We start from the raw sequence: 15,700 nt of genomic DNA, 5'->3' as shown, positions 1-15,700 counted from the left end.
TTGATTGGCTTCAAACGCTTTGGCTGAGACTGTATCTTTAGGCACACAAAAAGTAAAAGCCCATGATTTAATTTCTCTACACTGTTTGTTCATTTGTACAAGTGTCTCCAAATCATTTCCTCTTCAAATTTGACCAGTCTTTCTGTTTACCAAAGGACTTTCTTTGTCCGAAACAATTGTCATTACCTTTCTAAAGACCTCATTGCCTTATTCTCACTCAGGATCTACCCAGAGACAAGGGTAAACAGCATGATGTACACACGGCCAAGCAATGACATCCTGGTTTGCCACTGCTTAATTCCAACTTGGCTAAGCCCATTTTGAGGTTCCCCAGCAATGTTTTTTTGTTTTAACAGATATATTTAATAGGTCGTTACACAGGGAGTCAACGCAGTTCTTGGATATCTCATGGGTGGCCTGGCCTAGACACACGAGCCAAGCATTACGCACAACACAAAGTCTGTGTCATGGCCTAGCACATCTAATGTACCAGCAATAGTAACAGAATATGAAACTGTCAAGTGCCCCAATAACTATAATGCATTACATGCCACAAAAAAATCATCAGAAACTAAACTCCTGGTGAGGAATCTGTAACACCGCTTTCCACAGAATTTAATTAAAAGAATAAAAAAGAGCAAACAAGCGAAAGCGAGCTGTGAAGTCTGAGATGCGCCTTGCTGCCTACACACACACACAGAGGGTCTAAAAATCACTGGAACATCCTTCAAGTTGATGAGCTCATCTGCTGCATCAATAGGGATCGCCAATAAATACTGATACGGTTTCATTGGAATTCAGTGCTCATTTATAGATGCAGTCATTTATATTCACAGCATGGCATTGTGATTAACCCCTTCATTGAAGCTGTAATTCCAATTAATGCGAATTGGCTGGACCCATACAGCATGTAGATAATAAGCTCTACTACAGTAACAGCACACCTTGGTTGGGAAAACCAAGCACACCTTTCATCTTCATTTAGCTCTGAAGGGGTTACATTACAGTAGCTCCTATTGCATACCTGCTATTGAAGCCTCACTGAAAATTAAATGCCACCAGCAGTGTTACCGAAATATGTTCTAAAGTTTACAGACAAACTACAGAAGCTTGTAAAGTGCCAGGGAACTTCTCTGGTTTAATTATCTAGACCCTGTGCCATAAATTGCTTGAATGGAATAAATACAAATACCATTCCCTGCTTTATGACCTCTTTGGGTTAATGAAATGCACACAAATACCCACAGTCTGCTATGGCTCAGAAATTCCACAGCATAGACACACAGCCTTGCTGGAAGCTGTAGTCAGGATTCAAGCCTTGGTACATATATGAGAACCAGCTGCCTGGACTCAGCAAGGAAATAATTTGTTGTTTATATTCTACTGCTATTCTAAGCTGCAGACGGTGGGAATTGTCTGCGATTTACTGAACAGGGAGAAAGAGTCTGAGATTTTGTTGTTCAGGCTCTAATTAGCAAATCTGCTTCTCTTATCCGAAGAGGTGTGTGAGGTAAGAGAGGCTGAGGAATTCCATGAATCAATAAGCAATCCACCCTTGGCTTTGGGAAATCTGAGATCTTGAATCTGCTGCTGCTCTACCTGGTGACACTTACCTCCATCCTCTGGACATACTTGGGAATAAAGACTTGAGTGAAGAAGAGAAAGCAAGAAGAGTGTTTAGGGAGAGGAATCAATACTTGATTATTCCTTCTCTTGCATGTAAATTATTTCTATTGCTATGACATGAAGGAATATTTGATCCTACTGAAGACAAACTACTGAGAAGTCAGCCAGTTACAATGGTTCATGTGGCCATTATGCAATTTTCTCATGTTTTCTTAACTTTCTCCAAGCACTCCATCTCTCCTATGATGCAGAAAGAACTGCTAGTTGTACTGTCCGGGCATGGCATCCAACAGACATCTCCAGGAGTCTGCTAAGTTTCATTCACTAAACATTTAAGAGTACAGCTGTGAGCACAGGCCTCTGGAGGTCTTAGAGCTAACAGCATTGCACCATCTCAACAAGAACTGAAGAACTGTTTTCAGGATTCAATGACGGTACCTTAAAACCAACAGTCGTCATCCTCCTCCCCAAACAGTGAACTTTGTTTTCTTGCTGTCACCTGTCTCCGTCCAGAAACATCGTAAGCCCAAGTAATACAACAGTTTTGGCAATATTTTCCTAGTTTTACTAAGGATCCTAGGTGCTGTCTTATACGTACCCTCACTTGCTTTATTTGGTGTTTTTTTTTTTCTGAGGCTCTAGAGTTGCAGAACAGGAAAATGTTTGTCCTGTTACATAAAGAAACAAATACTGCAGCAATCCACACACAGCACACAGCAGCAGGTCTGCAGGAACACAACTTTTCCAGGTCCTGCTTGTAGAGTCCTCTCCTGTACTGAATGCCTCCAAAACCCTCATTCTTCTCAGAAATGAGACTCACCCCAGGGGGATCAATGGGAAGCAGGTATGATTTTAAGTGCCAGTTGTGTTTGTCACCAAGGAGGAGAACATTCTCCCACTGACCTGTAAACCTGGGCTGTTGACACTTGAACCGATGTAAAGATGTAACTCAACAGCTTGATGACTCTCATGTCACGCCTCAGCTTATCAACCCAACTGTGTTAGCCGGCAGGTAACGCAGAAGAAAAACAGTGCCTATCAAGCCAGAACCCAACCTCAGACCACCTAGCTAGACCAATAAAGGTATCAGACTGGCGGAAGACGGACTGTCATTGCTACTCATCTGTGCTGTTCACATAAATGGCACTTCACACACACAAGCATGAGTTGCTGCTCAAAAGGAATTCCAATTTACATAAAGACAAGATGGTGACATGCAGACAAGCTAGAGGATAGCAAAGACAGTAAGGACATGTATCTCACAGTGAAGTAAGGATGAAACCTTGATGGTTACATAAGGTTCTATTGCCGCGGCATAGATAACTGATAATACAAAAAGGTGAAGCGAAAGGTCAGATGCCTTAGGTATTATGCATATATAGTCTCTTCTCTTTACTCCTGACTTTGATATGTAACTGGGAGACCAGATGCCAAACCTTCTATGGTAATTTTTTAAAAGAAGAAAGGATCTTTACTTCCCTCCTAAGGAACACCCTGTCACATAGCAGGGGTGCACTGATTTTCCAGTCTAATCACTGGGAAAGAGAAAATACATTCTGGCATGCTGAAAACCATGAACTCAAAGCAGCAGGTGCAGCGAGGGGCACGCACACCTACCTTAAAAAGCAGGCAGTCCCCTTGGCGCTCGGCATAAATGGAAGTGAGTCGATACTGGTTCTCAGTCGTGATGTCAATCTGGTACCCTGTTAGTGTGTAGCACACCTTGCGAAACTCCTGGATCTTTGTCTGGAAAACTTCTTTCAGACGCTGGTTTTTTAGTTCTGCACTTTCCACTTGCTTCTTCAGCTCTACATAGGGGAAGAAAACGGGTACTTTGCTATATCTCATCAGCACAGAGCCCTTGCGCCGTATTTACAGTGCTAGCCAAACTAAGTCCATTGAAAAGGTTAATTACATTTTTTAAAAAGTGAATTAAGCAGGCAGAGTAAAGAAACAGGCAAGCTAGATTCCTCTCCTCCTGGCCCCAGCAGACCAAAAGATAATAAACTGGGGAATAAGGAAAACAGACGTGTCTTGGTGGGATGGATTTTTCTTTTGCTCAGCCAGTCTTTTAACAACGTGCTACAAAATTCAAAGCTATAGCCTCCATTTCCCCACACGCACACATCTTGTTTCCTACACGGAACCCAAGAGAAAGGTGTTACGCTACAGGAAGCAAGAGAGTGGAAAAATGGCAAGAAATACGTCTCTGTACGGTTGCATCAGGAGGAAGCTGCCTACAAGGGAAATCTCCTCCAATGTACTCTTGATTTGACTGTAAGTGCTTTGATCTCAAATTTACACACTGCTTAGGAATCCCTTAAGATTTAGGAAGGGGCTTTTATTGTCAAAAAAGCCTGAAGAGTACCACTGCCTCTTTGCATTTGCCACCTTAACTGGACTAGTCCCTAGAAGAGAGGTCCTGTGAGACTGCCTGCCACTCACCCGGTATTTTATTGCTACAAAGGGAGCCACCAGCACTGTGAATCCTTCAAGAGGATACACAACAATTACCATGAATCTTTCACCCAAGGTGCCTTCTGAGTAATTAAACCTCGATTTATCCCCCCATTAATTACAGAGATTGGCTTTACTTTAATATACACTAGAGATGTCTCCCAATTCAGCCTGTTTTATCAACACTGCAGCCCAGGGTTAGAAAAAAACCCTGACTCTTTCTAATGGCAAACAAATAGACTTCCTCGCTCAGATACCTCTTTGTCATTCTGAGGTTTAAGGCTTTGTCTGTGCTGTGATCAGAGACATAATTGCAGCACATGTAGGCTGTATGTCTTTATTTTAGCTAGTTCAGAGTCCAGCACGAGGATAGCAGAAACTTCAGCAAGATGACTGCTTGAGTATGAAGGAAGGTTTTTGGCTGGGCTTATACAGCCCACGCTAAACTGTTACTGTTTCCCAAGCGAGCTGGAAAAGTTTCTGCTCAAGTATTTGCCAAAAAGTGTTTCCATTGACCTCCCAAGCGCAGTGCAGGAAGAATGTAGGATGGTTAGCTGCAGGGCCATGGACTTGCCTATGATTCACCTCTGAGCAGCTGCAAGTGCACCAGAAGAATGCGAGTCTCCTCTTATCTTCTGTACTGCTTTAGTTAGGTGCTCCGGATGGGATAAAAGGATAATTCAATGTGTTAAAGTGCCTTAAATGCCACTGAGGATGCCCCTGCCCAGAAGTACTTTGGCCTTACTCCAGTTCAGCTTAATCTCCAGCAAGGACAGGAACTCTTTAATGGTTAAAGAGAACTACATGTCCCTTTACTTCTGAGTGAGAGCATCCATGCAGGGAGAGTTAATGCTGCCAACTCCTTACCTTCGGTTAATGCAGCTCCACCCTCCTGAGTGGCTTGTGGGGATGATGTACGAGCAAAGTATTTCCTTTACGCCAGGTCTCCCCTCAGCTCTATCTTGCTTTATCAAGGGGAGCAAGCCAGTCTTGGGGCACATCACGTACCAGTTTCTTCATTAAAACACTGCTACACCAGGAACCTCCCAGTTGCTGGGGGATGTAAGGTAAATAGAGTATCCACTCACCTTCCCATTCCTACCAAACTCATCACTGCATGATTAACTCAACCCTTCCATGGATTGTTACAACCTTTTTCCCATCATCTCAGCTGGGTCTGGTCTTTGATTAATCGAGTAATCAGCCTCTGAAATCAGGAGGTTAATTGGCAGCTCTGACCTCAATATTCTCACAGTCTTCATTCAGCTATGCAACTGTTAAGGACAAAATCCTATACATGAAAGTAAAACTTCAGTGACCACATTGCAGTGGTAAATAACATTTCGCCACTGTCAGAGACAGCACTGCCTTTAATATATCGCACATGTCCAACAGTGATATTTTTTTTCCTAATAAATGCAGCCCAGCCTTGGAAAAGTAAATCTGCCTTTTCCCACCACATCTTGGAGGCTGGCTTTCCTGACTTTTATAACCTTGGAGGTGGATGGCATCCTAATTCATGAACTCCTTGAACAGCTTTTGTTATTCATGAAGAGTTGGCGCCTTTTCCACTGTTTTGTCTCTCAGACTTGGTACCGCTAATGGCTGTCAGGAGCATCCTCATACCCGTTGCGTTGCAGCCTTATCACCCACCCAACAGTGCTGGCCTAGTTAGACTACAACCAGGTGAATCTAGAATAGCAACTAAGTGATGGCAACTGCTTTCCTCACCACCCTCAGGGTAAAAAAGGAAAAACTCTGACTACAATCAGTCTTTTATGCAAGAAATGCTGAGCTTTTCAATTTAACTGAAGGACTAGCAAGACTTCACTCCCAACAGTGTGCCCTCGCCTCCTCCCTGCCGTTCCTCCTGGCCCTCTTTCCTGTGCCTGCGGCAGTTTTGGTGTATTACAGCGTCAAGCCATCCTGGCTGAAGGAATTAATCTGCATGAAAAAACAGCCACTGGCACAAGGTGCTGAACTCGGTAACTGCTAATGTAGACACAGCCGAATGTGCCAGCACCAGCCAGGGACAGGATAAAGCCTTGTCATCCCCTCTGTGGCTCCATTAGCAAATGCCCAACAGTGTTTCTTTAGTGGCACAGCATGGGAATGGGGCAGAAGAAAACACAAGCAGGTACAGGGACACGATAGGAATGCTTAAGTTTGCAACTGCCCCCAGTGAAAGGTCCGTTGAACCCTGACTGTAAAACAGAGATTGCTCTTCCTTTACGCCCAATTAAATTGCAGTCCTCAACAGTTCAGCTATAGCAACTGCTGATGCCTACCTCCTGCAGTATTTATCCTGTGGAAACAGTTCAGCGAGGGACTGTTCCCCGATTAACTCAGGACAGCACTCAGGACTGTGACTACTCCCCTGCTTTCCTTTGAGGGCTCTGCCAACACAACCAAGAAGCCACATTGGGAGGAGGATTCACAGAAGAGTAACTTGGTAGGAAGGTAACCTGAGGCTTGAGAAATGGAGGGTGGGATCCTACTGCTGAAACAAAGCCATTTGAGACACCCTCGGGTATCTTTCACAGCTTCTCACCACGCTTCTGCAGGAAAGAGATTTCCTACAGGTTCTGCATCATACCAGTCAGCCCCAGACACTTTGGGGTGTCTAAAATGGCACAGGATGCCTATATTTAGCCACTGGGTACCTATGTAGCCTCTCTACACCATGGCTTTGCCCACATATGGCCCCGGTGCTGCAGATTCCCTGCGCTCAGAGAACAGCACAAGCAGCATATGCACTGACTTGGGGACAGTAATTAATCTTTCTAATATTTCCTCCACCAAGTGAAGATGTTAAGCTAAGAGGCAGCTCATTGTTTGCTCTGTGTCTGAATTCAAAGATGTGACAGCCCTAATTCTTAAGCCTCACCTAATACCGCTAACTCCCGCCAAATTTCTAGCAGAGTCAGGAAAAATTGATTTAAAAGTCATCATTCACACAGAGTACAATTCAGTGTATTTCAGAGCAATGTTTACGGCACAGCCAGAGAGGGCACTGAACACAGGGAGCTCCTTTCAGGATGGGTCGAGGTGCATTAACAGAGCAGGTTTCTGATGACAGCATTCCTGTTTCCACCCGCTCTATCTACCACCTACAGAACATTGAATGCCTTGATCCTTTCAGATCTTTCACAACATTTGGAGAATTAGCTTCAATTTTATCTTTAAAAGACAGTGTTTGAAAACTAGAATTCCTGTATTTAGAGCACTCGGGTGAGGTCTTACATTCGACTCTGTTACACTTGCACAAAACAGGCAAGAGAATTTGCAGGCATGCTCTGCAGAAACCACAGATGGGGAAAGTCACACCGTAAACATCCTTCATCCCAGAGAAGGGATGCCGAAGCATCCCTCAGCAAAGCATTAATGAAACAAATAAGAACTGAGAAAATAAGCGTGAGATTTGGCAGGTTATGCCTTGGTCAGGGATAATCACTGACTGTTTACTTTGCCTGGAAAAAAAAAATAAAGGAGGATAACACAGAGAAAAGGAAAATATTTGGAAGTCATACTGCCCCATCTCCTTTGTATTCAAGCCAAGAGTATGCACAAAAAGTTGCCTGTCCTGAAGAGTTTGATGGGGAAAAAATTCCTCACCGAAAAAAATCATTAATCTGTTACAAAATTAATATTGCCAAATGATTAACTTCCCCCTAATGATGCTGCTTCTTGAAACACCTTGTATTTTCACACACTTATATCGACTTTAATGAATAATTCAAACTAGTTTGGATAAATAAATAAAATATGAGTTGGGCTTTTTTTGGTCTCGTATTGAAAATGTCACTGCTTTTTATTCCATTGCTTTTACACTCCTTACATCTGAAAATGTTCACAGCTGCCTGGAAATACCTCAGCTCTGGCTCTTGCTCCGAGTTCAGCTAGGTCAATCAATAGCAACAGCAGTCTCTACACCAAATAAAACCAAATCCATGCTTAACCTTTTCCCCAGGGGAAGAGGAGGAAACAATGTGGCTCTCAGCATGCCAGAAGTGGCATGAAATTAAATGTATTGCCAGTCTTTTCCAGGAAAACACAAATTTGTTCTGCCCATCCTCAAAGATGCCACAAGCCATGTAGCTGCATTAATTCAGCTGCGATCCCAGCTAATAGAGCGCTCTCTCGGAAAGGCCTGAAGTCCCTTCTAACTCTCCATTAAAGGTTACTTTCCCTTAGTAACATGTTTGGGGGTCACTCACTCCAACACACACAGGATAAAGTATTTACACATGAATTCCCATCCCTGCTGACCCTGCCAGAATGCCTCAGACAGATGCTACCCAACATTGCTATGGAGGATACTGTATTTTTACCAGCCCTGCTCTATTTAAACAACAGACTGCTTAGATTTTGTTTCCAGCCTACAGACGGGATGCCAGTACCATTTTGTTCTCACGAGGTCCGTAATGGGAAGAGGAAATGCTATTTTCTCAGTTCCAAGAAGCAAGGCCACAATTACCTTTACTGTCTCCCATCTGCACAAGCTGCTTCTCTCCATTTCCCTAACACCGTGCCTGCCATGCAATGTCACCCATCAATCACCCCCATCCTGTTATTTAATTATACTCTCCTATCGCAGGTCTGTCCTCCCATCCAACTCTCGACTCTGCATCTCTAACACTGCCCTTCTGCACCTGAAATCCTTCCAGTCATTCCCCTGTTCAAACCCTGAGCTGAAGTTTTCTCTTCCAGCTTTAGTTTATGAGGAACAGTGTCTGAAAAGAGTTCTGTGATATTCTGTGAAGGACACAACATAAAAATAAATTGCATCGTATTAAACAAAGGCTAATAGAAGAAGAGCTGAGCATTTTCTGATGTAGGGAAGTTTATGACCATTGCTTTTGAGAAATAAAATTCGCTTTGCTAGATTTTATGGGTGTGTTTTACGCCCTGGGTGAGTGAGGGAGCGCGGGAGAGGGACCACACGACCTGACCAGTGTGGCAGCCCCATGCTACCCTTACTCAACCTTACAGTCTGGCAGACTCAAACTGCTCTTTGCAGAACTTGCAATTTGTGACATTAAACCATGAATTATAACTTTTCTTGAAGGTAAAAACAGTTTTATATGCAACAGACTGCACTGGCTGTTCAATTTTAAACCTAAGTGGTATTTATTTGATCAGTCAACACTGGTTTATTTTTAAACTGTGTATGTACCATATGTACCAGTGCACCTCCCAGCCCCCTCCTCCAGCTACCAGCTTGCCCTTCCAGCAGCTCAGGGAAGAGTATCATGCTGCCTTTGAAAACAAGTAAAGGTCTCCACCGCCATAGCCATCTACAGCTCTTGCACTGCCCAAGAACTCTCCACTAAGAAAATTTCCCATGTTTCTCATCACTGAAGATGCTTGTCTGAAGCCCCCATTTCAGACAACCCACGTATCCTTACAAGGGTACCATTTCTCGGAGAGAAGTCCATAATCAACCTTTGTCCTCAGATAACCTGCACAAAGTGGCAGAGGGCATCAGAAGGCTAAGGTGAAAGAAGCAGGACACTGAGGACTAGAGAGGAAGATATGGAAGAATCATAGAATCACAGAATGCTTTGGGTTGGAAGGGACCTTTAGAGCTCATCCAGCCCAACCCCCCTGCAGTGAGCAGGGACAGCTTTAACCAGAGCAGGGTGCTCACAGCCCCGTCCAACCTGGCCTGGAATGTTTCTGGGGATGGGGCCTCCACTACCTCTCTGGGCAACCTATGCCAGTGCTTCACCACGCTCATTGTAAAAAATTTTTTCCTTATATCTAGTCTAGATCTATCCTCCTTCAGTTTAAATCCACTACTCCTTGTCCTGTCACAACAGGCCTTGCTAAAAAGATTCTCCCCATCCTTCCTCTAAGCCCCCTTTAAGGACTGCAAGGCCGCACTAAGGTCTCCCCGCAGCCTTCTCTTCTCCAGGCTGAACAACCCCAACTCTCTCAGCCTGTCCAGGTAGGAGAGGTGCTCCATTCCTTGGATCATTTTTGTGGCCTCCTCTGGACCCGCTCCAGCAGTTCCATGTCCTTCTTGTGCTGAGGGCCCCAGAGCTGGACGCAGGGCTCCAGGTGAGACCTCACCAGAGCAGAGTAGAGGGGCAGAATCCCCTCCCTCCACCTGCTGGCCACGCTGCCTTTGATCCAGCCCAGGATACGGTTGGCTTTCTGGGCTTGTTGGCTCATGTCCAGCTTCTCATCCACCAAAAAGAAGATAAACTTCCTCTTGTAGTAGCCACACACACATATAGCATGGCTTAAGTAAAGGGTTCTTTTCTTCTCCTGATAACTCTGAGATTACAAGGCAAGTTTGCAAAACTCACAAGCACACTTGAAGTTGGCCTAGGTACAAGATTCAGCCCTGGCAGATGAACCACCACTGAGCAAAAGGCTCCCTCAGGGGATCCCAGCGTGGGCACTGCTTGGAGCTTTCTCTGCCCTTCTCCTCCTCATTGGCACAGCTGTTTCCGAGTGGGGGAAGGCAGGAAACAAGTGGGCTTTTGGAAGCCCAGCTCAGCTCCTCAGCAACCCCCGCAGCGTGTCCACGTTTTCTCAGTGAAGGCAGTGCAGTGTTGTGTAAAGAGACCCTGGGTAGCTTTAAAATCGCTGGCTTAAATGATGTGAACAGCCTGCTCGCAGCAATACAGAACTCAGTGGGGATGGCAACATTCACCCCAGACACAGGATAAATTAACCTCAGGAGAGCTATTTATTGCCCAAGGTGGACTTCACCAATTAGTATGATATGGCACAAACCATTTGGAAGTTAGGATTGTCACACTGGTCATAAATTGTGAACTAACCAGGAAGACATCTCCCTCCACCCCCCGCATGATGATTAAAGTCTTCTAGCCACATTTCCCTTCCATATGGCAATTATAGACCAACAGTGCTTCCCAGAACAAAGTGATGTCAGCCGGAGCTGGCGCTAGTCATTAACACCAGATGCAAAAAATAGCCTCACCTTAAAAATACAAATATACTGTGTCACTGAAGTTTACAGGAAAGTAGTTAATCTTCTGCTTCTAGAACAAGCCAGCAAATATTAGGCATAAGTCTTCCAGTTTACCTGTTTTCCAGGTAATCTATTTTGGCGTTATCAAAAAAAAAAAAAAAAGATGTCACTGGGCCTTTTCAAAGGCTATAGTCCAGGGAAGTCTGGTAGCAAGAACAGGGACATGACTTGCATTGCTTCTCAGAGGAAGGAGAATCACTTCTCCACTAGGCTGTTTCCAAGAAAAAGAGTCATTTTGAAACCACTCAAGTGTCTAATGTAAGAATTAATCCTAGGGACTATATAATTAACAGATATAACACACATTGTTAATTACATGGGGTGGTCTGCAGAAGCACTGAATTTATCCCCTGCCTGATCACCTCCCCTGCACTCTGCCCATTATCTTGTTTCCACTGGCACATCACTACTATTACTACTACCCCAAAACACTGGATGCTATTTAAACCTCTGAAACAGCATCCAACATCTGCTATTAAAACCAACACAGAAAAATTGCTACAGAAATATTTGTTTGTTCCTTCTCAAAGTGAAGATTATCTGCAGGAGTTATAGTCATTCACAATGCAGGGTGGACAATATTCAATCATGCATTAGAGAGTGCTTTAAAGTTTATTATCTAATGCTGTTCACCAAGGCTACAAACAGGAGCTTTTCACCACTGGCAAGAGATGATTTCAAGGTTTCCCAGGAGCACAGCCATTTTCCTCTTACTCCAGGAACTTTCTATGCTCAAATTCTGATGCTGAGACTCATGGAAATGCTATTTGGACTTGATGATAGTCTCCAAGATTATGTATCTTATGTATCTCCAAGATTATGTATCTTGACTTCCTCTCTCCCCTGCACTCTGAAGTCTGCACTCACAACACAAAGATATCGCAGCTTTGCAGGCAGACGGATCTAAATGTAGAATTAATAAACACCTAAAGAGATTCCTACCATTTCTAAAGTTGCTTATCAAATAACTATGTGGTGTAAGGCAGAGACTGAGATGGGACAGGGCACCACACAGGTGTCCTTTAGTTCTTGTTTGGGATGCACAGACTGAACTCTAAACCCTGCAGCCTCCCTGACTATTGGGAGGGTGGTTGTAAATAAGCACATGCCACTGTGTTGGACTAAATCCCCTCCTACCCACAAACTGCCTATCTTCTTGACAGACATTATAACACCATTACAGTCTCCAGAACTCACTTTTTTGAGAAAAAGGCTAGTGCCCCTGTCCCTAGGTAAGGCAGCTTTGCGAAAAGGTCAGCCTGCCATTTCATTTGTTTGCACGGCCCAGGCTAATGGAACTGCTTCCGCTGTGCGCAGCACGCAGGCAGGCTGGACGGTCACAGAGGACAGCGAGGAAAAATGCACACCATTTTAGCCAGCCAGCGGGGATGAAAATACAATTGCACTGCAACAGATAAAGGCAAGTCTCTGCAGCATGCCACCTTATTTGTGTTTTTAATAGGAGAAGATTGTGGAGTTTGTTTTAGGGCTTTTGTTCCAAAGGAAACTAAGCTCTAAAAAGCCTCCACTCACTCCTATTCAATCCTTTTTTCCTTTTTTCCCTCCCTGTTTATCCCCTTAATAGTGTTTTGAAGCGTTGGCACTGCAAACATATTGCTCTTGGCCTGAAAGCACTCTGGATGCCAACTAGTCAAACCTTCCCCAGACCCTTCTTTTTGCTCTTCATGCTCCTGCAGCAGGCCCCAAAGGCACTTACTCTGCTCAAAAATCACACCAGACATTTCCTCTGCGCGCTCTTCCGAGTGCCCTGGACCTCCTCTCAGAGGATAGGAGGTTCTGCCCTATTTTTATTGGCATATTTTTCACATTCTACTTCATTTTCTGGTGTCCACTTTATGAAAACAATCCTTTAAAGATGATCATGATGGAGCTGAATAAAACACTGCTTCAGCATGGAGAAGCAGAACAGCAAGAGGGGAAAAGGGTCTTTCAAAAAACAAAACTGCAGGAATGCGACACAGACATAAAGACAAGTAATCTTTTTTCCCTGAAGCATGAAAGATGTTTGGAAACAGAGCCATCTCCTGGATAACCAGGCTTTCAATCACATTATTCCAGCCTCTGGAGCTCATATTTCCATTGCAGGAGTCTGAAGTGTTATTATAGATAGGGATGGTTACTTCCCTTAACTTTGTGCTAATGCGCTTGAGCAAGAGGTGAAGGCTTGAAGTCTCGAAGCAATGCCCACAAACTGTCCCAAGACTGGCAGGACCACCAAAAGCATCTCTGGGCAGGGAGACAGGAAAGGTAACATCTGTCTCAGCCCAAGCACCGAGTCTCGTTTCCCGATTCTGAATTATTCATCACGTGCTAACTTCCAAACCAGTTCAGTTTTAAATTTTTAAATATTTAATAATTGGGTATTAAGTATTCATGCAATTTTATTAGAAATTTTAGAAGATGGGCACTAAGGCTCTAATTGTTAAGTTCATCATTGGGACTGACTGGCTACTCAGAGACACCTTCTAGCTTCCTAGAGAGAGAGGAGGAGGAAGAAAACCAGCAAAACAAGTATTTATGGACCTCTCCGACTCTAAATCACAAGACAAGACAGATACCCGTCCCATTAGTTTTCCAAAAAAATCATCTCTCTATGAAAAAGCTGAGAAACCTACACTGGGAACATGCTCAAAAGCCCTCAGCTGCAGTTTAAAGAGTCTTTAAGAGTTTCATTTTAGTGTCATAGAAAAAGATGTCCATCTTGGATATCTGTAGTGTATCTGACTAGCAAAGGGACAGTTGAGCAGCCTCTGACTACAAGAGCAACAAGAAAATCGGTCTCAGCTGTGCCTCAGGGCAGATGCAGGGAAAGTTCAGCTCAACATACACCTGGAAGGAGGCAGATTCTTCCCTTTTTCGGATGCCTACTCAGAGGGGACGATGGAATGCATAGTTTCCCCTGAGCTGGTCGACAACTTGGATTCATTAAATATCCATGCCTGTTTCTCTCCATGTAGCTCCTGCAGACCATGTTTTCTTCTTTTCTACCCCCTTCTTTTTAGTAGATGACATCTCTTTAACCCTGATCCATGCTGAGAGCAAGCCCATGTTCCTGTCCCTCTGTATTACGAGCACACATTCCCTACTGCGCCAGAAATTGTATGGTTTACACAAAAGATGACACATAAGCCCTGGAATTATATGCAAATGAACAGATCCGTTCCTCATTTCTTACCATTACAAGTCTGACTTTCCAACAACTGCATAGGGTAATTTCTGCACCAGCTTTCAAACAAAGGGCACCTCTGTGTTATTAACATCTCACTGTGGCAAGCAGTTTGTCACCTTTCACAAAAATGATCTGAAAAGACACCAGCAATTATTCCTAAGGAGATTATTGGGTGGCTATGTCCCAGCACAGCAGCTGGAAGCTGAAGTGACACAATATTCACTGGAAAAACTCCTTTTTCAAGTCAACAGAACATGGAACAGATTAAATGAACTAAATTGGAAACAAACACAAAACTAGAGGAAGAGTCAAGCTTGTTTCCTTCAGTTTTGTTCATCTCTATGTCAACATTAGGAGCACATCTTCAGAAGAAAACTACAAGTTCCTGATTATGACACAAGATGACAAGACATTAACTTTGGAGACTTACCCTGGGAAGGAGTTTGGTATGTTATAAAAAAAAGACCCTAAGGAAGAATGACTCAAGCACCTCTTTCAACTGCAAAAATCCAGCTGATTTCTAGGTCTTGTATGTTTGGGTCTTCCAACACTTTTTAAGCACTGAGGACTAAACATCTGCAAGACAGACAAGTGTTCTCTTCCTGGGATTGCTGTATAATTCCTGGTTGTATCTTATAATAGGACCCAAGAACCCACATTTGCTTGGCTAATGTTCATGAGTGAAGTGAGGCAAAGAGCAGAGGGCCTATCTAATTTCAAGTAAGCAATTGCTCATGGCTCTTGGTCAGAAATGAGTAAGTAGAGTCCATGCCTGTGCAAGAAGGACCAAGGGACCCAAATTTCTTCAGCAGTGGGGAAAATGGTGCTGGAGAAGGTGATGTTCTACTGGCTGTCCTTTGAGGACAGATCACTTCTAGTTACATGTCAAAATTGTACTAAAAAGAAACCCAAAACCCAACCTAACAGTCTGCCCTTGGAGGTAAAAGTAGAAATTTCTTACTAAGTGAAATACTTTTGCTAGTGCTGAACCAGCTCATTACCTTCACCTCTATGAAAAATGCTCTTCATTACTTTGATAGAAGCCTCTGCTAAACACCAACACCCATATTTAGAGACCTCCTCTTTGGAGCCAGAGAAGCACAAGAAAATCTGGGCAAGTTTCCTGTTTGTGATGTTGGGAAAGAATTAACTATCCTTGGGCTTTTTGGGTGCATATCGTCAAGAACTCTTAAGCTTGGTCTCTTCATACAACCTATAAACATACTTCAAAAATGATGAGCTCTGCCCATTTCAAGTCTGAGAAACATCTGTACGGCACATAATGGTCCAAAATGGAACCTTTAGTATGTTTCTTTCTTCACCAACATTTTAAAAAGTTTCTCTGCATCATCTAGGAGGTACAGTCCAGAGGCAGGCATCATGGTGCTGCCATACATTCACACAATAGCTTCTGCAAGGAT

General features: G+C 43.7%; 1 protein-coding gene across 1 annotated transcript in view; it reads right to left on the bottom strand.

Annotated features, from left to right (window-relative positions):
- Window positions 1–15,700, bottom strand: part of MAD1L1 (mitotic arrest deficient 1 like 1) — a 383,288-nt gene that overhangs the window by 90,964 nt on the left and 276,624 nt on the right. Inside the window, exon 16 of the mRNA XM_075718490.1 lies at window positions 3,244–3,434. Coding sequence (XP_075574605.1) covers window positions 3,244–3,434 — 191 coding nt within the window. The remainder of the gene's footprint in view (window positions 1–3,243; window positions 3,435–15,700) is intronic.

The sequence above is a fragment of the Pelecanus crispus genome, chromosome 11 (genome assembly GCF_030463565.1).
Source record: "Pelecanus crispus isolate bPelCri1 chromosome 11, bPelCri1.pri, whole genome shotgun sequence".
Taxonomy (NCBI): domain Eukaryota; kingdom Metazoa; phylum Chordata; class Aves; order Pelecaniformes; family Pelecanidae; genus Pelecanus; species Pelecanus crispus.
The sequence above is the reverse complement of the archived record's forward strand: the minus strand, read 5'-3'. Positions and strand labels throughout refer to the sequence as shown.